Here is a 27,388-nt window from a genome sequence, read left to right on the forward strand (position 1 = left end):
AGCATGTCGCTTTCTAAAATCCCTGTTATCCTCTTTACTCTGTTAACTATGGCCTGTGTGCTTGTTGAGCAGAGGTCAGGATGACGCTCCCACCCCATCACATACAGTCTCATCAAATATATTCTGCACAAATGCATATGCAATGCAGCATGTTTGTATTAGTGCATCTATACACTATATACACTATGTGTAACTATATTTATTGGTTTGCAATGTGCGCAATGAGTAAAATAAGAATTAGAAAATTATTTATCAGTAATAATAATATATATACACACACATACATATACATCATTAAAATATCAACTTACAATTCAACAGTTTGGGGTCAACAAGACATTTGAATTTGTTTATAATAGAATTCTCTTAGTTTCTTACATTCAACAAGGCTGCATTTATTTGATAAAAATACAGTAAAACAGTAATATTGTGAAATATTACAATTTAAATAACTGATTTCTATTTTAATATAATAAAAAATACATACTAACACTGTGATGGCAAAGTTTAATTTTCAGCATCATTACTCCAGTCTTCAATGTCACATGATCCTTCAGAAATCATTCAAATATTAGTATTGTCATATTAATATTAATATTATTTTTTTTAGTATCTTTGTTGAAAACAGTTGTGCTGCTTAATATTGTATGTAAACGAAGATACATTTTTTTCAGGATTCTATGATGAACAGAAAGTTTAAAAGAACAGAATTTATTTTTAAATAGAATCTTTATCGTCACTGTTGATCAACCTAATGCATCCTTGCTGAATAAAAGTAATAATTTCATAATCAAAATAAACTCACTGACCCCAATTTTTTTATGGTAGTACAATATTAATATATTTACAATTAAATGTATTATATAAAAAATTATTTATATAAAATAAAATACTAATATTATATGAAATATCAATATTTGACATAATATTGATTATTTTAATTTAATTAAATATAATTAATTAAATCTGGATTTACACTTTAAAAACTTAAAAAAAAAAAAAAAAAAATTAAAATGTTCCATTTCCTTTAAAAGTTCACTTCCAGAATAAAAATTTCACGATAATTTACTCACCCCCATGTCATCCAAGATGTTCATGTCTTTCTTTCTTCAGTCAATAAAGAAATTAAGGTTTTTATTTAGGATATAGTGGACTTCAATGGTGCTCAACCGACACTTATTCCTCAGCTGGGATCGTGTAGAGCCCTTTGAAGCTACACTGAAACTGCAGTTTGGACCTTCAACCCATTGGCCACCATTAAAGTCCACTATATAGAGAAAAATCCTGGAATGTTTTCCTCAAAAACCTTACTTTCTTTTCGACTGAAGAAAGACAGACATGAACATCTTGAATGACATGGGGGTGAGTAAATTAAAGGAAATTTGTTATTCTGGAAGTGAACTAATCCTTTAACAGCCAAACGTCACAGTCCCCAGCTCCCAGCCCACTGTTGCTTTACTCTAATCCTTGTCAGTCTGTATAGAGTGTTCCAAGAAGGAGTTTTATTCAAGTTTTATTTACTCCCCTGGAGTAGCTTAAGGAATATACATCAATGGCACAATGGTGATAATCGCTGCCACATTCATTCCTTTAAATACATTTAGTGTCTGACTCACCTGGGCGTCTGTGGGGGCGGAACCTTGATCTGGCTGCTGTGGCTGAGCTGACGATGCACTGATGGTGACATTTTTGTCTGAGCGGCTGCTGCTGTCTCGGCTGTGTGATTTGTGCCGATCCCTGCTGCTGCGTTCACTGCACGAGAGAGACACACAGAGCGACGGAGGTGAGGGAAACGCTGTCGCCATGGTGATGGGAGCGGGGAAACACACTCAGACTAATGACAGGATAACCACCATCATCATTCTCGCTCCTCATCCTCTCGCTGACACGGGCTGGCTTCCTCTAGCACATGCCCTAGCTGGAGCATCTGGTGCAAACTGGGTTAGATGCAGTGAGCTGTGACGACCCTAATCTCTCTCTCTCTCTCTCTGTCACTCAGTCTTTCTAGTCATCATAGTTAATGTCTGGTAAGTCTTAGAATAAAACAAAACAGATAAACAAACAAATACAGCACTACTGTTCAAACACACATTCCTCAAACAGTTTCAAACACATACATCTCGCTCCAAGTAATTATTGACATAAGCAAATAAGACAGCCTTTTCTCTCACACACTGTCACAATGAAGCATGAAAATGAAATTGTTACATTGACTGATGACACACTAGCTCTGTTTCACAAACGAATGTCTACCTTCCAGTTGTATTTGACTTTCATAGTTTTTTTTCCATACAATGGAAGTCAATGTGGACCAGCAACTGATGGTTACCCACATTCTTAAAAATATCTGCTTTTGTGTTCAGCAGAAGAAAGAAACTAATATCGATTTGGAACAACAGGTGGGTAAGCAAAAATGATGACAGAATTTTCGGTTCTGGGTGAATTATACTTTTTAACTATACTAGTGGTTTTCACCTGGTTTAGGATATAGAATATTTGCCAAAAGTATTGGGATACCCTGTTCTAATAAACAGGTTTGACTACTGTAGTAATTTCCAGGGGTACAAATCCTAATGTTTAAGCATATAATGCAGGGCTCGCAAAATCGCTAGCCCGACGTCCCGGGGCTATTGTATTTTCCAGTCGGGCTAACAAAATGTTTCACCGGCCAGCCTGATGGGCTATCGTAAAGTAGAGGGCTCCTGCAGGTCCTTAAACTCCTCAATTTAGTTGTATCAAATTTAAGGCCATAAAAAGTTTTAAATATGTTAAATAGTATAAGAAAAACCGTAATATTTCAGCGCTCCTAAAGCGTGACAGAGATTTAATTTTTATTTCCACATTTTTTTCATCTGTTTATGGTCAAATGATTGCAATTATCGACCTATGTTTTTATGCAGCAAACACATAGAGTTGTAAATGTGAAGGAAGTTAATGTGCCTTCTAAAATACTAAACAATTAAGACAGTAATATTTATGTTTTAAATAAATATAATAAATGATATACTCGATTTATAAATTGCCTTAAATTGATATTTAAAAAATCTGCAGATACACCAAATAGTGAAATAAAATTCCTTCCTGATATTTGTTTATATTTGTGTATTGAAAACATTTTTGATTAAGTTTAGACTCCTATCTGATTTTCTATATTTAAAAAAAAAAAAGAAGTATTTTTTATTTTTTATTTGGGCTAGTTAAATTAATTTTCGGGCTACCAAAATCTGAAGAGTACCTGCCCGAAGGGCTACCAGAGATTTTGAAATTTTGGGAGCCCTGTAATGATATTCTAGGGGATCGTGTTCTTCTAATTTGATAGCAACAGCTTAGACAGGACCCTTTTCTATTCTAACATGACAATGCCTCTGTGTATAAGGCAAGGTTCAAAAAGAAATGATTGATTCAGCCAGTGTGGAAGAACTTGTCTGGTCTGCAGAAAGCAAAGTACTAATCCCAGCTGAACATCTCTGGAGTGACTTTAAATGCAAACTTTGAGCCAGAAACTCATCACCAAACTTTTTTATGAGTTATTCCTTAGCTTTAGTTTTTATATGTGTACCACTGTTCAGAACTGTGATAGCTAACCATGTGCTGATTAGCATCTTTCAGTTAGGTTCAAAAATATCTAAAATTTTCACTACCAAAACATTTTGCATTGGAGTTTCCATAGTAAAATGCAACAAATCTCATAAATTACATTTGAAATATGGTTAAAATATTTTTTTGTTATTGATTTACCTTTAAAAGAATGTAATAAAATAGCAAAAAATATATATTTACAATGTAGATGTAAGCAAAATCTGAATAGGTCAATATAACCCTTCTTTTTAAATTATTATTATTGTGTTTTGGTAGTGACAAATTTGGGGATAGGACAAATATTCCCAAACTTTCTGAAAATACAATATGAGAATTAACTGCACAATTACTAGAAATGTGTACCTTGGATATTATACAATTTGCATACATACAAATTTTTTGAAAAACGAAATTTTTTCAAGACGTTTCCAACTCTGACTTTGGACTAATTCTATAGAATGGCCCATAAACACACATTTTTTATACATTTGTAAAAAATTATAGAAACCTTTTCCTGAAATTTTCTAGCACAAATGGTTTCACTCACTTGTTGATTTTAGACCCCTTTGCTAGTCAGTTATCTTTTTCACATCCTGCACCATGTTGTTTAAATACCATATGCATTTACATGCATTGTTGGAGCGTTGCTATTTTGAGGCAACTGAAAAAGATTGCACCATTGACCAAATTAAACCTGGTCTTAAGTCAACTAAACAATATTACGCAAGGATTACAATGTAAAATAATTATTACTGTGTACATAAATATAAAAATGCCTACATGTCATAACGGATAGTCAATCGCTTTCTAATGCACGCTGCTTTTTTGGTTTCACTTTCACTTTCGAAAATGATCATATTCAGCAAGGAGGGGAAAGGATGAAAAGGGGGTGCACTCGTTTGTGGGGGCACGGCCTGCAAATGCCCCCATTACCCCCATGGCGCCGACCCTGCTTACTGGAGAAGCGTTCAGTCTTTGTTCTTGCAAATTCCGCTGAGTAAATAGCGAATTCGCCATGGTGCAAGCGCAGCTGGTTCTTGACACTGATTGGTTTAATGCATGTTACGCCCAAAACACACCCATGACTCATTAAGAAAATAGGGACAACCCTTTTAGACCATGCGCTGGGCACGCTGACCATTTTTCCTGTCCCTAAACTAGCAAAAGTGGATTCAGACAAGCTTTTTGTCCTCTTTGTCCTGCTGACATTGCTTCAAACCTCAAACAGATCTTCAACTGCTGCACCACACTACATTCTCTAATTCTTCTTTCTTTTCTCATTTTCTAAAAATATCTAAATGGTTTTCAGACTTCATATTTTTTTGTTAAAGGTCTTGGCACTAAGTTCCCGAAGAGATTTTTAAAAAATGCAATCCATGAATAAAACACCAAAGCCTCTTTTCTAGCAGTGCAGATCTATTTAACTCTGTGTGTATTTTAGTATTCTAAATACCCTGCAGCAAGCATGGGATTTTAATTAGTAGTTATACAAACTGGGTGTTGATGCTGAATGGGAGAGGCAGTATGATAGCCCCTGGTGAAACTTTGAGGTGTCCGTCCCCACCCTGACATTATAAATGTGTGATGATCTAAACTGTGCATTTCAGCTTAATTTGAAAAATATAGCTAGATGAGAGTATGCTACAAGTTACAGATACAGAAGGAGATATCAGTAAGTAGTGGTACTCTTGTCAACGCACTTCGAAGACTGACGCGGAAAGGAAGAAATTGTGGAATAAAGTCATTATTATTGTCTTGTTTGCACACAAAACTATTCTCATAACTTCCTAAAAAAGTTGAACCACTGATGTTACATGGACTCTTTTAATGATGTTCTGACTACCTTTCTTGGTCGTGTGGTAGTTTCGTTGCTGTCTATGGAGGGTCAAAAAGCTTGGATTTCATAAAAAAAAATCTTAATTTGCATCTGAAGATGAATGAAGGTCTAACAGGTTTGGAACAACATGAGGGTGAGTAATTAATGACAGAATTTTCTTTTTTGTGTTAACTATTATTTGCACGTCTTTTAGAGAAAAGTTTTTTTTTGTCCATGTCTGTAAAAGTTAAACTAGACTGAAGTAAGATATGGAGATAATGGGGTAAGGTATGTGTGCTAATTCATCCAGAAACTTTTACTAACTGATAAAAAATATAAGTGAAAGAAAGTGGGATAAAGAAGTAAAAAAGGGCAGGAAGTTTGAAACAGAAAGAGGACATTCAATTGTGGCTTTCTCAGAGAAGACAAACATTTTTTGCTTTCATGCTGGAATTCCTCAGGCCTGTTTGGGCCTTTCACTGGAGATTTTATAGGAAACTTAACAATAGTGGAGCTCAATAAATAACCTCCTAATTACAGTGGGTGTGGTCAACACAGTCTAATGGTATTAGAGTATATAAGTAAGCACTGACAAGGAGAACTGAGAGAATATGTGAAAATCTCTGGCTCAGATCACAGCAGCTGAAAATCCAGGTCAAATCTGTGAGCATGAGTCAAAAGTGTCATACAATCGCAAGCAATTCTACAATAAGAATCTACATAAACAGCAGCAATGAAAAAAAAAATAGATATAGAGACAGCATGTTGACTTTATCCTAGTGCTGGAGGGTTTGACCAAAAATCTGCATCACATTTTGTTGATTCTGGCGGTTTATCACCGGTTTTTCCCTGACTGTGCCTTTATATGAATCAGAATGCATGAAACAGATGCAGAACCACTGCATTTTAATCATGATCTAAACAAACATGCTACATATAGCATGAGCTGATTTTGATGTAAATTAGATTGTATAATCTCAAAATTTAAACCAAAAACAGAATGCTCTAACCTTAGCTTCTTGATATAGCTTCTTGCTACATATAACATCTGAACGAAACACAAACAGCAGCCAGGCTGAATGAGAGTGCAAAATCACTCTCTGACAGCAGGTGGCACTTATGGAACAGCAGCAATACAACATTTCCTTGGTTACTGCTGCAAACAAAACAGTGCTGCGTTTATGAACGCTACTTTAATATGCAATATACAAAGGTACGATGAAAAGAAATACCATTTCAACTTTTCTCAGTTCCCCTCAGAGATGCATTCAACACCTTTAGAATTTTGTTTGTATATTTTGCGCATTGTGAACAGTAAGTTTACTCTGCCTGCTACAGAATTTTCTCCTCTTTGCGTCTGTCTTCAGCGTCTCTGGCTTCTGTTAACAGCCGTTTACAGTTAGTTTATTTGCCCAGTAAAGACTTAAAAGTTAAAAGGGATTTCCCCATCAATCAACAATTTAAAAAAAATTATACTATTTGCATAATTCAAACCAGTTTATAGTTTACAGCACTACTTTATCCTAAACAAAAACATAAGGATCAGATTTCCATTATTTGGTCATGTAGTCATTTAAAAAACTTTGAAAATGCAGAAAAATAAAAATACCCTTAAAACAGGCCTGGTTTAGACTAATCTAGAATTACGCAAATAGAGTTTTCATCCCACGTGAGTATATGTCGTTTTTAATTATATTTGTGAGGAGTATTCATTTTTAATTACCGAGGGAACCTTTAAACAAGAACATTTCTTCAATGAGTTATGACACTGATTACCTATTTAAAAAGTAGTAATTTAAAATCATCAGAGGCAAATTCTCAATAATTTAATCTGCAAGTAATTAAACCCATCCCATCACTAATGAGCAACAGAATCGTCTCACAGAAAAATTCATTTAATTTTATTAATACACTTCAAGCTCTAAATAAATGCGGAATCTTTTCATGATGACAATATTCATTTTCTGCATGAATAAGTGTGAGGAAACCTGGGAAAACCCTCGAGAGAGAGAAAAAGAGGCATTAGAGGGAAAAAGAGAGTCTGGTGTGTATGCATTCACGTGCACAGGCAGTTCAGCCCTTTACCTCTGTTTGTTTGACCCCCGTGACCTGTTGGAGTGGTGGGAATAACCAGAGTGGATGGAATCTGTGTCCATTGTAATACTGTCCGTGCTGTGACTGGTTTAACGCAGCGGAGGGAGGAATGCGGAGACGGTTAAAGTGCGGACGATGATCAGGACATACATGAAGCTGCGCAAGATGACAGGATCCTTTCTAGGGGCTTTCGGTTATCAAACATTAACCTAAAAAGACAGAGAAAGAAAGATTTTTTTAACAATCTCCTTAAAATATAAACACATAAAATACAATAAAATAATGTTGTAATAATGTACATAATTTAATTCAGAGCACATACACAGTCTTTTAAAAAGGTTAAGGCTATCTAAAGGTCATATGTTCAATTCCCAGGAAACCTAGGCAAGTCGATTTTGGATAAAAAGCATCTACTAAATGCATAAATGTGAATGCACACAGGAAAAGCATCAAGAGTTTACTGCAGCAATGCCTAAAGCACTGTAAACCACCTTTGCTGGTAAGATTAAGGTGCATCTGTTTCAGTACTACTTAACTTTAGCCAGTTCAGAAGCCAACTAATAAATGTATTTCTCTCGCCTTCCGCTTCCTCCTTCTTAGTTGGAATACATCTGCAAGTGATAATTTATTAAGGAATGGAAGGTATGATCCTTAGGATATCAACTGTATTTCATTAGTATTCAGCTATTCCTTTTCATTAGTATGCCCACAGAGCCTTTTCACTTGAGCTGTTGTGGAAGCTATTTTTCTTAGCAGTTTTTTTCTGTTCTCCACCTTCAGGGAATTCTGACTGCTCGGTTTCATGGTGTCACTTTAAATTCGATCTCCGAAATCGCAAGACTACATTACCGTAAAGCAGACATATGCACTTTCCCACACCTTTCAAACACATTTAGCCTAAGCTTGCAGGCCAGCTATGGTTTTCTTAGCTGCTGAAACTTGAATGACATGCCAGATTGCAGGACCAAAGGGGCATTCTGATTGGTTGGTTATTTAGCACCCAGTGTAGGGATATATCAGAGTGATGTGACTCACAAGCCCTGGACAAAAACAAAGAGTTTGGAGAAAAAAAAGAAGCCTTTGAACCATCACACCATCATTAAAGAGTCACATGAGGCTAGCAAGCAGTGAGTATCAAGGTTTTATACTGAGACTTCCAGCACAGACCTTGTGCATTGATTTATCCGCTCATAAATTACTAATTTGGAGTGCACTCACGCTCTAGTGCCACCTGCCATCTCAAAGCAAGCAACCAACACATCAACACACTAACAAAGCACACTCACAAATACACACCTATAAGAGGATTTACAGGTCTAAAAATTAGATCACAGCATGGGTAAATTTATTCCATCACAAGTCACTCGCATTAAACCATGATGGAATTACAAATCTGCAATATACTTTCTGTCTCTCACTCCATGCCACATTCATATACGTTTTAGGGGCTTCATTTAATTAATTAATTTGTGACAAATGATTCAGCAGATTAAATTAAACGTGATACAAAATTAAATACCTGTTTATTCAAACAATAGCGGACTACTTTATAATTCACACGGAACAAAGAAATTACATTACAGATATTGATTAAATACAATTAGTCCAACTAAAATATACTGCATTCATTTACTGAATTTACTTTATTCAAATATTTACTCTAGCTGCTTTAAAGTCCCCATGAAATCGAAATTTAAGTTTTTTGACTTTTACTATGAATATGTTAGGGCCTTAAGGTTATCTATAAGCTAGTGTGTTCCAAAACAATGACAAAAGTCACATTTAGAAGATATAAGCATTCAAAATTTACAGTCTCTCACATCCACAAATATGAATCAGCAGATTTGACGACATCAACCTGCACTTCAGCTTCTCATCAAACTTTCTGTCCAATCAAATGCTCTCTACAATCCGAAAAGTCCCGCCCACTACACTATAAATAGACGGTAAAGCTGCGACTGAAATTGGTCACTTGTTCACAGAATAAGTATTTCTTTATGGTGAATGGCATGTAGTGCACTATATAGGGGATAGTGAATAATTTAGACTGTGTAAATATGTTTTTTGTTGGGGTCTGGCTTCGCACTGTATCACGCAAACCGCTGCAGCGTGCACACGGTCTGCTCTGGTCCAGAGACGCGATAGCAAGAAGTGGATCATATTGCGAGTCGGCGTAGACCATAAAACATATCGGACCCATTTGAATGCTACACAGAATGCTATATTTTATAGAGATATGGAGGAGATTGTGACTGTCATTTACCAAGGTCAGCGGCTCTGGTCCAAGCTGTAAAATAAACAAAATGCTATGATATGTCCCGCCCTGTCTTCCTGTTTCAGTTATTATATCAACACATGGAATAATGCTGCGTGTATTAAAGCACTTCAGTGGGCCTTTAAAGGGATAGTTCATCCAAAAATGAAAATTCTATCATTAATTTTTCACCCTCATGTCTAGGGATGGGAATCGAAAACCGGTTCTTGTTGAGAACCGGTTCCCAGTGTTTCAATTCCTTTGAATCGTTTGCAAAATTTGCAAACGATTCCCTTAACGATTCCAGTGGGCACGAATGACGCCATCACGCGCATTGCGTAACTTACGCACGTTGCGTAGCTTACGCTTAGTCAATAGTAAGGAGTCCGGAGCGGATCGAAAACGCAACATTCTTTTATTGTTATTGCATGCTGTGCGCGCAAATGTTTTATCATGTTAGTGGTATTTCCTCCCTTTGAGGAAATATCCATGCTGCAAGTATTGCAAGTTGCCCTATTTTCGTCTTTTTTGGTGAAATACAACCAGTCCTTTGAGCGTTTGTTCCGCTTAGGCGCCAACAGTTCTCAACCCAGCAGCGGCAGCAGCAGCAACAACGTTAGCATGTCCTCGGCTAATAAAACTGATATTTAATAAATAATAACTAATTAACTAACAAACACTGCCATCATATTAGCTGTGTAAAACTTGCTGTTAGTAACAGTTAACGTTAAATGAACGCCTTCTCATGCATTACATTTTGATGACCATCACATAAGTCCAGAAAGATCACGTACCGTTCCTGAAAAAGCAGATATGCTTATTTTTTTGCAAAATAATTGTTAAATCTTCACAGCAAGCTGATGGTTGCAGATTTGCAAAATGCACAGTTCAGTTGCATTTTACACTGTATTGTATTTGTCACTGGCTGACAGTTCTATTTTTGAGTTCATATAGGCCTATATCCTTTTAAAAAGGAGAATTTTAATTTCTATTAGAAAATGTTGGACATTCTTGTAGAATTGCCACAAAATAATTTACGTTGTATTTTGTTAATTTTACAGAAGAATATTTATTTTATTATTTAATAAATTCTCATTGGTGATGGTGATGCTAATCAACAATTTGTTGTCCCTTTTCTTCTAAATGAGAATCGATAAGGGAATCGATAAAGAATCGAATCGTTAAGCAGAATCGAAAATGGAATTGGAATCGTAAAAATCTTATCAATTCCCATCCCTACTCATGTCGCTCCAAACCCATAAGACCTTTGTTCATATTTGGAACACAAATTAAGATATTTTTGATGAAATCTGAGAACTTTTTGACCCTGCATATACAACAACACAACTGACACATTTAAGGCCCAGAGAGGTAGAAAAGACATTGTTCAAATAGTCCATGTGACATCAGTGGTTCAACCACAATTTCTAATCACAAAATCTAAGATAATACTTTTTGTGCACCAAGAAAATAAAAAATACCAACTTTATTGAACAATATCTTCTTTTCTGTGTCAGTCTTTGATGCACGTTCATGAGAGTCCTTTAATGATTCCCTTACTACCTTTCTGGGCCTTGAAAGTGTCAGTTGTGCTACTGTCTATGCAGGGTCAGAAAGCTCTTGGATTTAATCAAAAATATCTTAATTTGTGTTCTGAAGATGAACGAAGGTCTTACAGGTTTGGAAAACGACATAAGGGTGACTAATTAATGACAGAATTTTCATTTTTGGGTGAACTACCCCTTTAAGTCTTCTTATAGATACTTAACAATGACCAAAAGAATGACCCATCAACATCAGTATATCTTATGTAGGTATTCAAAACATTCTTTTGAAATCACAAGAATGATAATAAACATTCTGAACTTGTGGTTATTTAGAATGGGATGATTGTCTTAATTGCTGGTTTATCTAAGAATACAGGTAAAATACCTCTGTTCTTGATCAACATGTGGTATGTGAGTTTGCCAAGATAGCACTGACCACTTTCAAGTCTTCATTTTCCTATCAATAGGAGAAATCTGACCTGGACAAGCACACATAACATTCATCTGAGGTTACCTCATAGTGCCCTTAACACACACACACCACAACCCCCCCCCCCCACACACACACAAAGAAAGAATTCCTCTAAAGTTACTCCATGTACACTGATATGCACTCACAGACAGTGTATCAAGTTAGGGAGGCTAGGGGCTAAGTATTTTTATGTTATTATATCCTATCATAAAGTAGAAGAAAGCAATTACACCCAAATGTTTTATAACATCAGACAGGTTTCACTCTTCTTATCTCAGTTTTGGCACTGCGTGTCGATCAGTTATTATTTTGGAGACAATTCAAAGGTTATTGCATATTTCACAGGGCAGCACAGGCCAAATAAATCTCTATTGTTAAAGCAGGAATGCAAGGTTTTGAAGACTTTGATATGTGATCTGTCTAGATGAACTGTCTAGAGGGAGTTGAAAACTAAAATCTGTTTACAAAATTCATTGTATTATTGCGATACACAGATTGCTAATTCAGAGTGAATAGTTTTTTAATCTTACCAGGCTTGCTCTGTTAACTTTAATCAGTTTTCAGAGTTCTGGTAAACAATAAATGAGAAAAACGAACAGCGGACATGTCCAACAAGCTTTGATATTGTTTCAGACCCCACTGATTTTCTCTGTATAGAAAAAAGCAATTAAAACATTCTTCAAAATATCTTTTACCTGGGCCTGATTTCAAATTGTGAAGGTCTTCTAGATCTAGGTCCCTTGGCTTACAGTCTCTGACAGATTGCAGTCTATTTCTAAGGTATGGTGATAATTACAGATGGGCACAGTAACCAGTGACCTTAAATTTCTGTCTTTTTGTCACACATTGGCTTTAGAGGACTTGGAAGACGGTATGAGTCACATTTGCAATACTTCTGTGTTCTTTGAAAGCTCCATATTAACTGTAATTTTCTTCTAAATGAGCAACCAGTGCTTTAAAAAAAAGACCCTTTTGTGTTCTGCGGAAGAAAGGAAGTCAGCAGCAGGAAACAGTGGCATATTTTACCGTGAGCTGATGGACAGTTGCTATTAGAGCATATAGTCAGAATGTAGTGCTAACTGGAGCAGGAGAGTCCCTGGAGGCTTTTACATTTAGCCATCAAAACTCAGATTTTCACAGCCATTACACCTACAGAGCTAAGACACATGAACACACACATCATTTGACAGAGAGGCTCAGTGAAGCCTGTAACATATGTTCAAAGCGCTGAGTAATGCATATCATATACACTTATGTAGAAACACACATGCACATGCAAGATTTTCACGTTTGCCTTGCCCTAGAGGCAGTCATGAATGATCAAAGGCAGAACAATAACATTTCTTCACCTACTAAACAAGAATACAAGACAGACAGAATCACAGAGCAGAAAGAGAGAGGGAAGAGGGGGGAAGGACAGTGAAGGAGAAAGGAACAGAAGTAATGATGGGAAAGAAAATACACTGTAGTCTTCAGAATAAGCAACCATAACTGACATATTAAAGCATACAAACACAAACACGTCATATCATTGAAACGGTAAAGATGAGTTGTGTGTGTGTGTGTGTGTGTGTATATATATATATAGTTGAGGTCAAAAGTTTACATACACCTTGCAGAATCTGCAAAATGTTAATTATTTTACCAAAATAAGAGGGATCATACAAAATGCATGCTATTTTTTATTTAGTACTGACCTGAATAAGATATTTCACGCAAAAGATGTTTACATATAGTCCACAAGAGAAAAATAATAGCTGAATTTATAAAAATGACCCCGTTCAAAAGTTTTACATTTTATTCTTAATAATGTGTTGCTACCTTAATGATCCAAAGCTTTTTTCTTTTTTTGTTTTTTGTTTTGTGATAGTTGTTCATGAGTCCCTTGTTTGTCCTGAACAGTTAAATTCCCTGCTGTTCTTCAGAAAAATCCATAAGGTCCCACAAATACACATTTTTTGTGTATTTGAACCCTTTCCAACAATGACTGTATAATGTTGAGATCCATCTTTTCAGACTGAGGACAACTGAGGGACTCATTTGCAACTATAACAGAAGGTTCAAATGCTCATTGATGCTCCAGAATGAGAAACTATGCATTAAGAGTCGGGGGATGAAAACTTAATTTTTTTTAAAACTTTTATCTTATTTTGACTTCTGGGAAACATGTACGTCTACATCTTTTGTAGCTTCTGAAGGACAGTACTAAATGAAAAAAAGATATTTAGGCAAAATAAGAAAAATGTACACATCTTCATTCTGTTCAAAAGTTTTCACCCCTCCAGCTCTTAATGCATCGTATTTCCCTCTGAAGCATCAGTGAGTGTTTGAACCTTTTGTAATAGTTGCATAGTCCCTCAGTTGTCCTCAGTGTGAAAAGATGGATCTCACAAACATACAACTATTGTTGGAAAGGGTTCAAATGCACAAAATTGCTGAAAAACCAAAGAATTTGTCAAAAAAAAAAAAAAATTCTGAAGAACAACAGGCAGTTTAACTGTTCAGGACAAACAAGGGACTCATGAACAACTATCACTAAAAAAACAGCTCATTCAGGATCATTCAGGTAACAACACAGTATTAAGAATCAAGTGTATGTAATCTTTTGAACGGAGTCATTTTTATAAATTCAACTATTATTTTCTCCTGTGGACTATAAACATCTTTTTTGTGAAATATCTTATTCAGGTCAGTATTAAATAAAAAATAACATGCATTTTGGAAGATCCTTCTTATTTTAGTAAAATAGTTAACATTTAGCATGATTGACGTATTATGGATAATTGTTAGTTATTGCTAACATAATCTTAAATTTAGTATTGTACTGTTCAAAGAAATTCTAAATAAAAACACAGTGCTCATTTGGTTGGGCACAGGTTCAGTTCTAGCCCAATTCTTGCCTTTCCTAATAATTTTCTGATATTCTTTTTATATCTGTCATGTTAGAACACAAAAAAACTCAATAAATATAACATAATTATAAACTTCTCCACTTGTCACATCTCCAACACACACTGCCTCTTGTGTGTGTATTATGGCAAAATGTCCAGAGAAAGACAGAGTGACAGCGAGTTACAATAACGCAACAGAAAAATTGCATTATAGAGCCTCGCTCTCTTTAATCTGGATCTTGAGGCCTGATGGAAATTAAATAATTGTGTCAGAAACATTGGTAGCTCTATATTTAGCCAGAACAATCCAGCCCCATAGAGAATGCTATCCTAAACTCTCTTCTCTCTTTCTCCAGCTGTGAGTGCAGTCCGACTCAAAGGAGCAGATGTGGAGAAACCACCACGCACACACCCACAAACAGGAAGAGTAGTCAGAAACATTACAAACTGGGAAAAAAAATCATTGTGTAGTCCACATGCACTTGTGAGACACGCAGCTCTCTCACTTGCAACCTCAGTTACACTGCACTCCTGAAGTATTTCAAGTATTTGGATAATTATATTGTTAGTCTTGACATGCAATCCAGTATTATTTTGTATATAGAAACACTGCGCTTATCACTAGATCTTTAAAAGCACATGCAAATACATATTTGGTGTATAGTCTAGATTGCTGCCAACAAAACAATTTGAAGCTTGTAACAGCCAAACACTATCCCCCGGTTTCACAGACAAGGCTTAAGCCTAGTTCTAGACTTAAATGTAAGTCTGAGTTGTTTTAACTGAAATAAAATTGCACTGTTTGACCTTAAAATATATCAGTGCCTTTGTTTTGTCTTAAAATACACACCAGTAATGTTTCTTTGCAAGCATGTTTATAAAAATTACTTAAATGTCCTAATTGAACTATGGCCTAATCCTGGCTTAGCCTAAGCCCTGTCTGTGAAACCGGGCCTACTGTATATAACATAAAATTGTGCATATAACTGCCTGAAAGGCCACTGACGCAGAGTAGCCTATCGTTATTCCCCAACGCTTTTCGTCTCTTCTTCTCACAATAAAAACAGCAAATGCTTATGTGGTTAGCATAGTGATTGCAGCTAGGGCCATCGCATGAGCTCTTCTGACGGATTTTACAACAAGGCTTCCCAGCAGTTTAACTGTTATAAGGGTTGTTAACACTCCCTTCCCTGGAGCCTTTGTTAGAAGGCAAAGGATACTAAGTATACCAAGTGTTACTATACTAAGATACTAAATGTTGAAAGCTCAGGATGTGTTGTGATAGACACTATAAAAAAACTGTGAAATTATAATAGAGATTGTGTGTGAGAGAGTTTGTGAGTGTCTTATCAAGCCCAGTGTTTTCAGGCTACATGCCTTTCCGTCTTCTTCCTTGGAATGTTTTTTTTAAACAATGATATGTGGTTGTAAAGATTCAAGCAAAAATAAAACACTGGAGCATTAAATATTAAACATAGGAAGTGATCCCATTTTCAAGACATGAAAAGTGTGTTGAATGTCTGTGTAGCAATAGAAAGACGGTTTATAAATACATTACAGATACCCAAACAACAATGTGGGAGTTTTGTTCCTTCACGGTGTTCTTGAGATAAAGTTTAGTGTTATTTTAGCGCATGAGAGCGTAAAACTTTTAGATAGGCCAATGCATAATTCATGCACTGTCAGATATAAAATGCAAAAGTTGTACTGACAGATTAAAAGCCAGCATTTGCAAGTCGGTTGTTTTCTGATGTGCAAAAGACATACAATGTCTGCTTAACAAGAAAGACTGCCACATTACTTATTTCTAGTGCTTCAGAAAGACACACATTTCCACTGTTTATCAGTCAAACCCACACAGACTACAACACATAGCAGAGGTGCACTTGCTCTGGTAAAATAGCTTTTGCTAATGTGTTACTAACACAATTCTAACTCAAGTTTGAGTATTTTTTTAGGCTTCACAATTCAGTCTCCTCTGAATCTTTCAGAGAGTCCAACAGCATTATCTGACCTACATTAACTGGCAGTAGCTTCCTAAAGAGACCAAGAAGTGCAAGAAAGTCCATTCTCATTCATGATGTACAAGCCAAGAGAAGGAATGTATTATTGTATAAATGTGGTCTATAACAATTCACAGCAAGTTAGGACACCTGTATCTCAAGAAACTGTAAGTGTATGCCCAATAAAATTAATTCACATCATCTTAATTTTGATGAGATGCTCTGACTCAACACTCACTCACCTTAAAACAAACACTTGCTATTCCACATTCAGTATTACAGGAGAAAGTCAGAGAACAAAGGTTTGAAGTCAAGAAGGTAAAGTCAGCCAGAAATTATTAGGATAAGCACATGCATATGTTTGGAAAAGAGGAGAAGGTTTAATTCTGACTGTTGACCCCCAAATAGCCTTTTAAAGATAAGCAAGATAATGGTCAGAGGCTCAGAGCTAACCCCACCCCTTTTTTTTTGTCATCATTTTATATATAAACAAATAAAAGAAAATTAGTCAATCAGGAATAAAGTTAAACATAAGCATCAATTTACCCTATTGCTGCATCAAATCCAACGCAATGGGAAAAGGCACAATGATCTGTCATTCCTGCAAGCCGTTCGTTGTTTCCATGCGGACCACGCATTCAAAACAAAAATGATTCGCTTTGACATTGAACATATCCGTTTCTTTTTGCAATAATGTGAAAGCAACCCCCTCAGCCAAAGAGCAGTCTGTGAAGAAAAGAAACGGGAACCGCAAGAGGTCATAAAACGCGTGTAGCTCATGGGCGTAAATGATAGCGTTGGGAAGACCGGTTCATTCTAAAGAATCGGTTCGTTCGGACGGCTCATTTTTTTAAGGCGATTCACCAATTCGTTTAGCGCTTCGGAAGCCTTAGCACGATGTTTACGTGTTTTTTCAAATAGATAAATACATATATGGTTAAATGCTGTATATATTACTATGTTTTCCCAACAAATTATATAGATTAGGCTGTTTTTGTTTTAGCAGTTAGTCATATTATTGTAACTTCAAAGGTAGCAGTTTTATGTGAAAACCAAGTTAAATAAATAAATACATATTATAAAATGAAATATTATAAATGTTGAAATTAAATAATAAGGTGAATAAAATAATCAAAAAGAATATCTCCCTTTTTCCTAAAACGTAAAATTAACTAGGCCTATATGATGAAATATATCATTATATTACTTTCCCCAGTTGTAAAGCTGTATAGTTCCTTCTTCATGAAATGTTCTGTCAGTGAATTCCTTTGCTCTGCTGCTTTCACAGAATCATTCAATCGAATCGGCTCAAAAGAATAATTCTATTTCGAATCGGACTTCTAGGCATGGATACACCACCCAAGTCAACGGAATACCAACCATGTGCTTAAAAGAGAGGCATCATCACTGCCTCTAATACATCTAATAAACACATTAGCAAATAAATAAACACGCACTTTTCATGGTGCGCGACTGATCCACCCAGCAGCATTTTTGAAAGCGACTCGATGTCACAAAGCAAGATTAATGATCGTAAGGAGTCATCCTATTGCACATTAAGGAAATCTGTTGTTTTTTATTAGCATTAAAAAAAATACAGAAAGTGTATCTAAACGTTGCGTTAATTGTATTTATCTTATTGATTTTTCACAGTGAATGTAACGGGTTAATCTTTGACGTCTCGTCAGGAAGCATCAATAATGATTTTCGTTCTAACCCTGTCATAAAGACTATAATCAATATTCTATAGCAATGACTTTAATCTGTCATTTTACAGACTGAAGCTGGGCGTGGGAACTTTAACAACATGTATCCCAGTGTCTTCCAATGCCAAAAGGTGTTCACTTGAATTTAGATCAATGCAGTGAGCACAAAAGAATAGATAATAGGTACAGAAGAAACTTACCCAGCGGCTACGCCAACATCCCCAATAAAATGATCCGACGATCAATACTGTACCCAGATTTACCCACTACCAGGCATTGCGACCAATCTAACGGCAGTAATGATAGTAACCTTTATAGGCGGAGCACACAGGCGATGCACTTTGGCTGAGGAGGTGGAGGGACCGACTGAGACTCATTACAATGTACAGCGCTAGGGGGAGTTATCGCCTCTAATTAGAGAAAACTGGTACAAATGCTTTTCCACAACACTAAAACACTGAATAACATATACACGTATTTTTCAGCTGCTGTAATTTGATTGCTTGTATCAGTCAAATTCACCTTAGCGCTTGCTCTGACACGCTGTTGGATTTAATTGTGCTTTGGTTTTCGTTGGGTCTATTTTTGTCTGCGGAACGAATTGGACGTAACGTTAACTGGCAATTAGGATACTTAATATTAAATGCTTGTTTGTTAAACTAAAAGCAACGGCAAACTCGCAATCGTACTGTTGGATTTATTACCTGCATGCTGCATCCTATTCGAATAAACCACTGAGTGTTTTTAGGATGCTTCATTAATTGGCCATATTGGCAGTACTGAATGTAAACAATGCCACTGGAAATAACGAAAGTCTCATATTTTGCTGATTACTGCTGCTGAAAATGGTCAATTTTTGTCATGTTTTGGGCTGTACTAAACCAGGAAAACAATCAGAGTAGTCTACAGACTGTCAAAAGTTATAACAAATAAGGAGAAGAATGCAAAAACTGAGGAACAAGAGGAGGTGCTTGTGGTTGGCCAAACTGAACCAGGATTTCCAGGGCAAGAATCTTGACAACATTTGTATTTGTACTTGTCATTTCCAGTCAGGTAGGTGAAATATTAGGCTAATATCTTAATTAATACTGCTTGTTTGTTTCTTTGCCACTTATTAACTTTTGTTTGTCAAAATGTTGCACCCTTCCCTGCTTACTAAGTACTTCTCTATATGATTTAGCAGCTTACACACATCTTTTCCATGGTTTAGACAGCATAAACTAACAGAACAACGTATTTAGTAGCCTAGTACATTAACCGTGCAGTTCATGCTGATGTTGTTTACATCCGAGTATCTCCAATATGTTCGTGCATCCTTGTAACTGACCAAACTGTGACCTAAGTGCAAACCCTCTATAGCACACTATGGGTTATGTATATTAATCAGGTCAAATCTTATGTGCACGTCTTTTGTCTGTCTCTCTTTTTGTCTGTTTCATTTACATCTCCCTGTCTGCAGTTTTTACTGACTTCCTGATTGCGTCCAGCTATCATACTCCATAAAACTGATGAAGCGAGAGAGATGCAGAGAGAGCTTGCTGCCATTAAATATAGCTCCATCCCCCACATATTCCCTCCACTGTTCATGCCACTTAAAGCTTTTCTTCAGTGTTCACTTACAAAGGTTACCAAAATAAGGTCGTTTAGACTGATGGTCCAAAATCTCAAAGAATAATCAGGAAAATTATAAAATATAGGCTATACATATCTGCAAATACACAAATTAACCTACTTTGGTAATGTGCATTGCTTTTATGCCTAATTTAAAGACATTTGTATCCGTGTAATAGTAATTGTAGTGATATAGGTGTGCTGTAGGTTGCTTTGATAAATGTGTCTGCTAAATGACTGCTAAATATGCGAGGACCAATAACAATTGCGAGCATAACAATTTAAGAGAAAATTCTCAGTCACATATTTGCTTATTTAATTAATGACCCAGAAGTAATATGCTATCTGCTTTTTCTTAACTTTGCACTCTGCATTGAAGAGAAAGTGTAATCTTTACATGAAAAAAAAAAAAAATAATAATTCTCATTCTTAACCAATAGGGGGCGGCAAAGTTTTTTTTTTTTTTTTTTTTTTACATTATTTCACTATTGGAGACTAGAGTCGGACTTCTCTAAAACAGATCTGAAACAAAAACACTGTATTTGCTGGATGACAGATATATGACAGATCAATCACAGATCATATTTCACCTACATCTACCCTCATTTATGCTTAATAATTATAATTTATTTTTAATAATATTATTTTTGTTATAAATAATAATCTGATAATGAGCATAATAATAACATCAACAATAATAATATCTGATGTATCTTAATTTTTATCCTTATTTTTATAGACCTATCAGATTAATGAAGTGACACTGGGTTTGTCCACTAAGTGGCACTATTGAGCGCCTCAGAAACTTTATGCTTCGACTGGCTGGCATTTATCAGTGTTTTCCTGTTCAATCCTGTGGATTGAACCACTGACTTCATTACTGTACATTTTTTTTCATCTCTAGTTTTATCTGATCCATTAGTTCATAGTATTATCTGATCTTGTGCTGATTATCTGAATCAGGTGCTAGACATACAAAATCCAGTGCTGTAGGTCCACAGGAATAGGGCCGAATGGAAGGATCTTTGTCTGTGACTGCTTGTACTGAAAGTTATTTGGACACGATTGAGTATAACAAGAGAGTCACATATTATAGCATTTGGGATTGATTGAATGTGCACCCAACACTAAAAGTGTCATTTAAAAAATGTATTATTGTAATTAATATTTATTTAGATACTTCTGTTTTAGGTAACACCGAGAGTATTTTGATTGGTGTCGATGACATTGTTATTTAATGCATTTTCTAAGAAAAGATTGTGAAAAAATACAACCGAGTGAAAAAAATGTTTTTTGTTTTTTTTTTCGCAGAAAGACTAAAAAAAATAGGGCACTTGTTCTCAAATGCAATAACGTTCGTACTTTCAGGGCTACCAAATACCTTTTATAATAATCACAGTTGGCCTGTAGCGCAACCGCAAATTAAAAATGTTTTTTTTCTTCTAAAGTTCTTACAAAATCCTGGTTGCCTTAGTCTGTGTGTTTGATTCTGTGCAAATATCCGGAAAAAGGTTACAAATCTGTAATCTTCAATGCCTGCATCAACAAATGCATGCTCTGACTATGTCAGTGTGTCGTTGTGTGATGAAAATCTGATCATTGTATGTCTGACGCGTGCACAGATGGTCCGGGAGTGCGCGCGCAGCCGGGCCGCATTGTTCTGAGTGTGACACTTTCTATGCGAGAGCTAATGAGAACAGACTGACTCTCGTTTCCCCCTCTAAGCAGTTTTTTCTACTCTTTTCTTTATAAACACCCTTAATGTCGCCTGTCTCTCATCCGTCCGTTTCCATCTGGCCACAAATAATTTAACCAATCTGACAGATTGACCCGGGACAGTGATAGATAGATAGATAGATAGATGGATGGATGGATGGATGGATGGGCTGATTTTAATTCGTTTTTAAACTCCGTGAGTACAGATGAAGAAACCATAATAGGCTGGGCCTTTTTGATGAAATATTTCTGCTTGTTTTTAGTGAATATTATAAGACACATTATCTAAGACACATGTAGATACGACAGATTGGCTCTTTGCATGAAGGGGCAACGTCTAATCTGGCTACCTGAGTTTAAGGCTAATGTATTCGACCCTTCTCCGTGACATACACGCAGACATATGGTATTACAGCGGGGCTGAGGGTCATTCATTACATAATCCTCTAACGAGGCCTGTTCGCGTCCAGCATGGGACACACAAAACTGATCAGCCTATTTGCCTGTGAGGAACTAATGCTGTACCTTCTTGGATAAATTATGTTAGAGCTACACGTTTAATGTATTGAAACTACAACTAAATTTTTTATCTTCTAAACATTTTTTTCCACAAACTACACTCTAAAATAAAGGTTCCAAAGGGTGTATTTGCAGTGATGCCATAGAAGAACCGTTTATGTTTCCTCAAAGAATCTTTTAGTGAAGTTTTAAAAAATAACAATTTTGAAGAGCATTTTTAAAAATTGACTATAAAGAATGTTTTCTGCATTTAAAAGGTTCTATGGATCTTCAAGGTTCTTAATGGAACCATCAATTTTTAAGAGTGTTAGCCATTTCTTTACTGACTGAGTGAAACATAGTTGAGATCGACTGTAGACCCTACATCATCAGTTGAGTAAAAATCTTTAATGTGAAATATGACCAAGACTTGGACACGTACACACGCGCGCGCGCACACATGCTCTCTTGCTCTTTCCCACGGGACGCAGCAGACGGGTCGTAATTTGGTTGCCTTGGCCCGTCTGGACAAGCACCTGTCTCCTCTCTGGGGAGAAAGTCGCCTTTGGGCCGTGAGCAGAGCGGACTGTGCATGTGTTGTGTGACAGCCTGAAACGGTCTTTTTTCATGTTTTTTTAATAGTTAAATAGTGTTTGCACGACAGTGAATTTCATAATGTGAGCCCACAGTTCACTAGTTCATTGCAGCTGAAATGACATGCGTGAAAGTAGTATGAACACAGAACATCTTATTGGCACAATATCTTTAATTTAATTTTGTTTTTTACAAAAACTACAACAGACGAATCAGCGTTGAATTAAGATTTGAACTATTTATTCTAAAATAGTTATGAAAAACTGCGATACAAACCAGTGTACTGGCTATTCCACTACAAAATGACGGACAAAACCCTGAATTAACAGGGTGATCTTTGGATATGAGGCAGATGTGAGATAATTTGTTCACTATAAAATTTCCAAAAAGGTTCACAAGAATCACGTAAACAAATAATCTCTATAAATAGTTTCTAAAAGAAAAATAAACTACTTTGAGATCATTTTTGGTCGCAGCAGAGAGAGCGTCTATGGGTAGCTTGTAGACTTGGAAGGCAGGCAACACGCTTTTTAATGTATGGCCAAATTATCTGATACTGATTAGAATTCAATTTAGTTGCTTTTAAACCACCACAAGTCATCAGGTACCCAAAGCGCTATCTATGAGCACTTTGTAAACAAAATAAACAATACAGCAATAGATCCTATCCGATGGGAAGTGCTTCTCGTTATCATAGGACAGGATATCAACAGCAACACCATTATAATAACCGTAGTGCACACACAGCGAAGGCCCTCCTACTCCTAAGAAAACTGCCAATGAAAAGTGCAAGTGAAAAGCAACGGTAAACCCAAACTCTGCGACGTCAGTCTAAAATAGGAATATTAATAAAACATTAAATATTTACATATATACGTAAACACTTTAGATATGCTATCTTAAGGACACTCACATAACTTAATTTACTTCATAAATAAATAAACAAGAAAATATAAATAACAGCTAACAAGATTACGATTTGTTCCAGCACATAAAAGTAGCCTATACATTTTATCCAGGCGGTTGGTAGCCTATAAAATCAGCTTAATTTAAAAAAAAAAGGTTGCACAAGATAAATGCTATCTGTGACCCTGGACCACAAAACCAGTGTTAAATCGGCCTAGCATGGGTATATTTGTAGCAATAGCCAAAAATGGATCTGGGTGAAAATGATCGATTTTTCTATTTCCCAAAAATCATTAGGATATTAAGTTGTTCCATTAAGATATTTTGTACATTTCCTACCGTAAAAAAATCAAAACTTAATTTTTGATTAGTAATTTGCATTGCTAAAAACGTCATTTGTACAAGGCGATCTCAATCTTTAGATTTTTTTGCACCCTCAGATTCCAAATTTTCAAATAGTTGTATCTCGGCCAAATATTATCATTTTCTAACAAACCATTCATCAATGGAAAGTTTCAGAAATGACCCTTATGACTGGTTTTGTAGTCCAGTGTCACATTTGTTTCGTTTATGTAAGATCCAACACAAGTGAAATCTCTCCACAACAAATTATTGCCACAAATGTGCTTATGAATAATTTTTGAAAAGCTATGAACTATCTTGCTACAGTGTCAAAAACAACAAGCTTCACTTATTGCGATAGCTACGTAATAACTAAAAGACTTCATCCTTTCATTTTGTTCCAATTTCATTTCTCAATGCTCAATTAGTAGGGACAGACAACAAAAACAGCCTATTTCTGAAAGTAATTATAAAGTGTTATTTTATATTTGTTTGAGCTGCTGGAATATGCTACGTCTCAGTATCTGATGTGCCGAGAGTTCGTTTAAACGTCCAAAACATGATTGAGATAAGAAATGTAACAGATAGCTAGGCGAAGTATTTCTATCTTGGAAAGCTTCTTGTCGGGTGGAAGTGTTGGTAGCAGCTTTCTAAGCTCAGCGAACGCTACGTTGAACGCTTCCACTCTGATGCGTTCGCGCGTAGCATGCGCAGAACGGTATTTCGCGGTGGCGCGCCTCCTCCGTCTCTTCTCCTCTCTTGTGAGCGCGGCTGGCACGAGTGCACGAGTCTTGCCATCCTCAGCCTCTAAGGGTTCGTGAGCCCCACATTCCACCTTCATGACGTTCAGACATTCCGTGTCCGACTGTGACCAGGTGAGGTCAGGATCCGTCTGATCTGGGCTCAGCATCATTTTCAGATCCGTTTGATGAAGGCTTCAAAAGTGGACTGATTGGTAACTTCCCTGGTGAATTAGACACAAAGGATTTGTTTTCAAATACAATTAGTAATCTGTACATATTATAATACATTTAGTGCATTAACTAAAATAAAACAACGAATAATAACAAATCGAACGATTATATATCATGAATGGAATGTCTAGACTAAATTATTATATTTCACCTCCATTCTGAAGGTATCACTCTCAGCTATTCGTTTCTGTTACTTCAAAAGCAGTTCTACTAAATGTTTGTAAACGGTTGTCAGTGTGCATTTTGCAGTTTAGCTCACTCAGCACACATTACCATCAGTAGTTGATTATAAATCTTCACTGGTTCCATGTAAAAGTTAATGGAAATCAATTATTGTCACAAAACCAAAGTCATAGCTGACCATCTGTCGCAAATGCAAATGCAAATGCAAAGCCTATTGCCCCAGATGACACAAGGGTGCGTGAATCTCAAGTCATGGATTCAACATTAAAAAAAGGTTAGAAAATGGTTCATTTGTTTATTTCTTATTATTAACGTCGTTACACTATTCAGGTTACTTTTATTTCGACATCTACTGAGTGATGCAACTGAACTAACACCACTAAAATTCTACCCATTAACTGAAAATGTACGTTTAATTGTCTTAAATTTGAAAGAAAAAAAACAAAGCGGTGCCAAAGTGACAACCTTCAGTTCTTTGCACTTGTTCAACCACCTAAATGACAGAAGATCGAATCGAAATCCTAAAATCCCAAAGTGGAAATTGTGACATGTTAAACGGATGAAAACTAAAATGTTTTTAATCATAAAAACATGACAATATTCAATATCATTGTATATAATTGTTTTGCGGAGCTGTTCGTTTTACAGACTGTTGCTCTATTCAATATAATGCAATTTAAAACATGAAGATGAGTGAAAAGTATTACCAACATTTTACGAAATTGATTTGAAACTCACCTCTGTTGGTAATGAATTGGACGAGAATCACTTTATTCCCCCAAATCCCTTTTTATCAAGTCTGCTTTCAGTCAGTGATTCATGTTCATCTGTCCATTGTGCTCTTTGAATATTTATTTCAGCATCAGCAACAGCATTTCTCAGTAATATTTTCCTCGCTACTAATTCCACGCAGCCGGCAACGTAGATTCGTGTTGTTATATGAAATTTCCGAAAGGAGAATTACAGAATGGATATAAATATCAAGAAGCTCGTACATGTGTTGCCCTCTGACCCGTGCGTGGGTAACAATGGACACGCGTCCTCAGATAAGATCGATTAGATACGAAAGTCTCGTCTCAGGCTGTCCTTTCTGTTTCCCGTGGATTAGGACAACATTGCTCCAGCCATCCTTACAGCCACGCGTGCTTGTCCTAGTGCCTCTGATGATTTGAGAGATAACATTCCGCTGGCTCCCTTTAAAGTCTCTCTCTCTCTCTCTCTCGCTCTCTTGCTCTCTCGCTCCCTCTTACAAATCATTCACTTTATGCACTTATCCACGACAGTCACACCTCCGTCCCACCCCCTCTTTTTTCCTCTCCTTCTCAGCGAGTTCTTTCTCGACCAGATTGAAAGGAGCGCCTGAGGGAAGTGCAAGTGTTTGGCAGTAACGCATGGGTTGCACGCCTGTGTTAAAGTGGCGCAATTGTTTGTAAAAGTTTCAGCTGTTCATCTGAACGTTTTAGCTGAATTAAGTGTTTAATTACGATATTGAAAATCCCTTTTGGGTCTATAATATGACGTTTTGAATGACAGGAGTATCGCGAAGCCTATCTTCATTTTTTATTACCTAAATTGAGAGACATATTTCAGAAAATGTTCAACAAAACTCACTGTAATAATTAAAATGGTGTAAAGTTTAAAGGAAACTGTAAGAAGTGATGATAAAAATGCAGTTTTGATCTAAAAACGATGGTTGAAAAAAAATTCATATCTATGTTGCTTTTTACATTCTGATATATTTATAGAAGGAATTTTACAAAAAATCTTCATGGAACATGATCTTTACTTAAGTTCCTAATGATTTTTGGCATAAAAGAAAAAACAATAATTTTGACCCATACAATGTATTTTTGGCTAAATATATACAAATATACCCCAGCGACTTAAGGCTGGTTTTGTGGTCCAGGGTCACACACACACATATATATATATATATATATATATATATATATACTTCTGAAGAGCTTAGTTTTCGTGAAAAGTTTTGAAATTGTGTGTGTGTATATATATATATATATATATATATATATATATATATATATACACACACACAAACACAATTTCAAAACTTTTCACGAAAACTAAGCTCTTCAGAAGTCACAATATAGCACTGATGGAGCCGCAAGCATCCATGGACCCAGAAGGCTCATGATCCACCTTATTTTTCAACGTGAGAAGTAAGCTATTTTCTGTGAATGTGCT

At 36.1% G+C, this 27,388-nt stretch overlaps 2 protein-coding genes across 3 annotated transcripts in view; both read right to left on the reverse strand.

The window, feature by feature from the left end:
- The window catches only part of vangl1 (VANGL planar cell polarity protein 1), a 41,965-nt gene extending 23,278 nt beyond the window's left edge, over positions 1 to 18,687 (reverse strand). The window contains exons 1-3 of one of the 2 annotated variants that reach the window (XM_073845657.1): positions 18,563 to 18,687; positions 7,481 to 7,698; positions 1,617 to 1,752 (exon numbers count right to left, since the gene is read on the reverse strand). In XM_073845657.1, coding sequence (XP_073701758.1) covers positions 1,617 to 1,752; positions 7,481 to 7,551 — 207 coding nt within the window. In that variant the 5' untranslated portion in view covers positions 7,552 to 7,698; positions 18,563 to 18,687. Of the gene's footprint in view, positions 1 to 1,616; positions 1,753 to 7,480; positions 7,699 to 17,202; positions 17,403 to 18,562 lie in introns of those variants that run through there. The other variant, XM_073845658.1, reaches the window with a different exon arrangement.
- Positions 18,688 to 22,999: 4,312 nt separating this feature from the next.
- Positions 23,000 to 26,335, reverse strand: nhlh2 (nescient helix loop helix 2). The gene is made up of 2 exons (XM_073846234.1): positions 25,925 to 26,335; positions 23,000 to 24,993 (listed from the first exon to the last, which is right to left on the reverse strand). Exon 2 carries the CDS (start codon positions 24,940 to 24,942, stop codon positions 24,574 to 24,576), a length of 369 nt encoding a protein of 122 aa, XP_073702335.1. The 5' UTR covers positions 24,943 to 24,993; positions 25,925 to 26,335; the 3' UTR covers positions 23,000 to 24,573.
- Between the last annotated feature and the right edge of the window lie 1,053 nt (positions 26,336 to 27,388).

This window comes from Garra rufa, chromosome 8 (genome assembly GCF_049309525.1).
Source record: "Garra rufa chromosome 8, GarRuf1.0, whole genome shotgun sequence".
NCBI classification, from domain to species: domain Eukaryota; kingdom Metazoa; phylum Chordata; class Actinopteri; order Cypriniformes; family Cyprinidae; genus Garra; species Garra rufa.

What these genes read in the sequence shown, in the direction of transcription:
- nhlh2 (XM_073846234.1), bottom strand. Translation starts at nt 24,942, where the DNA reads ATGATGCTGAGCCCAGATCAGACGGATCCTGACCTCACCTGGTCACAG.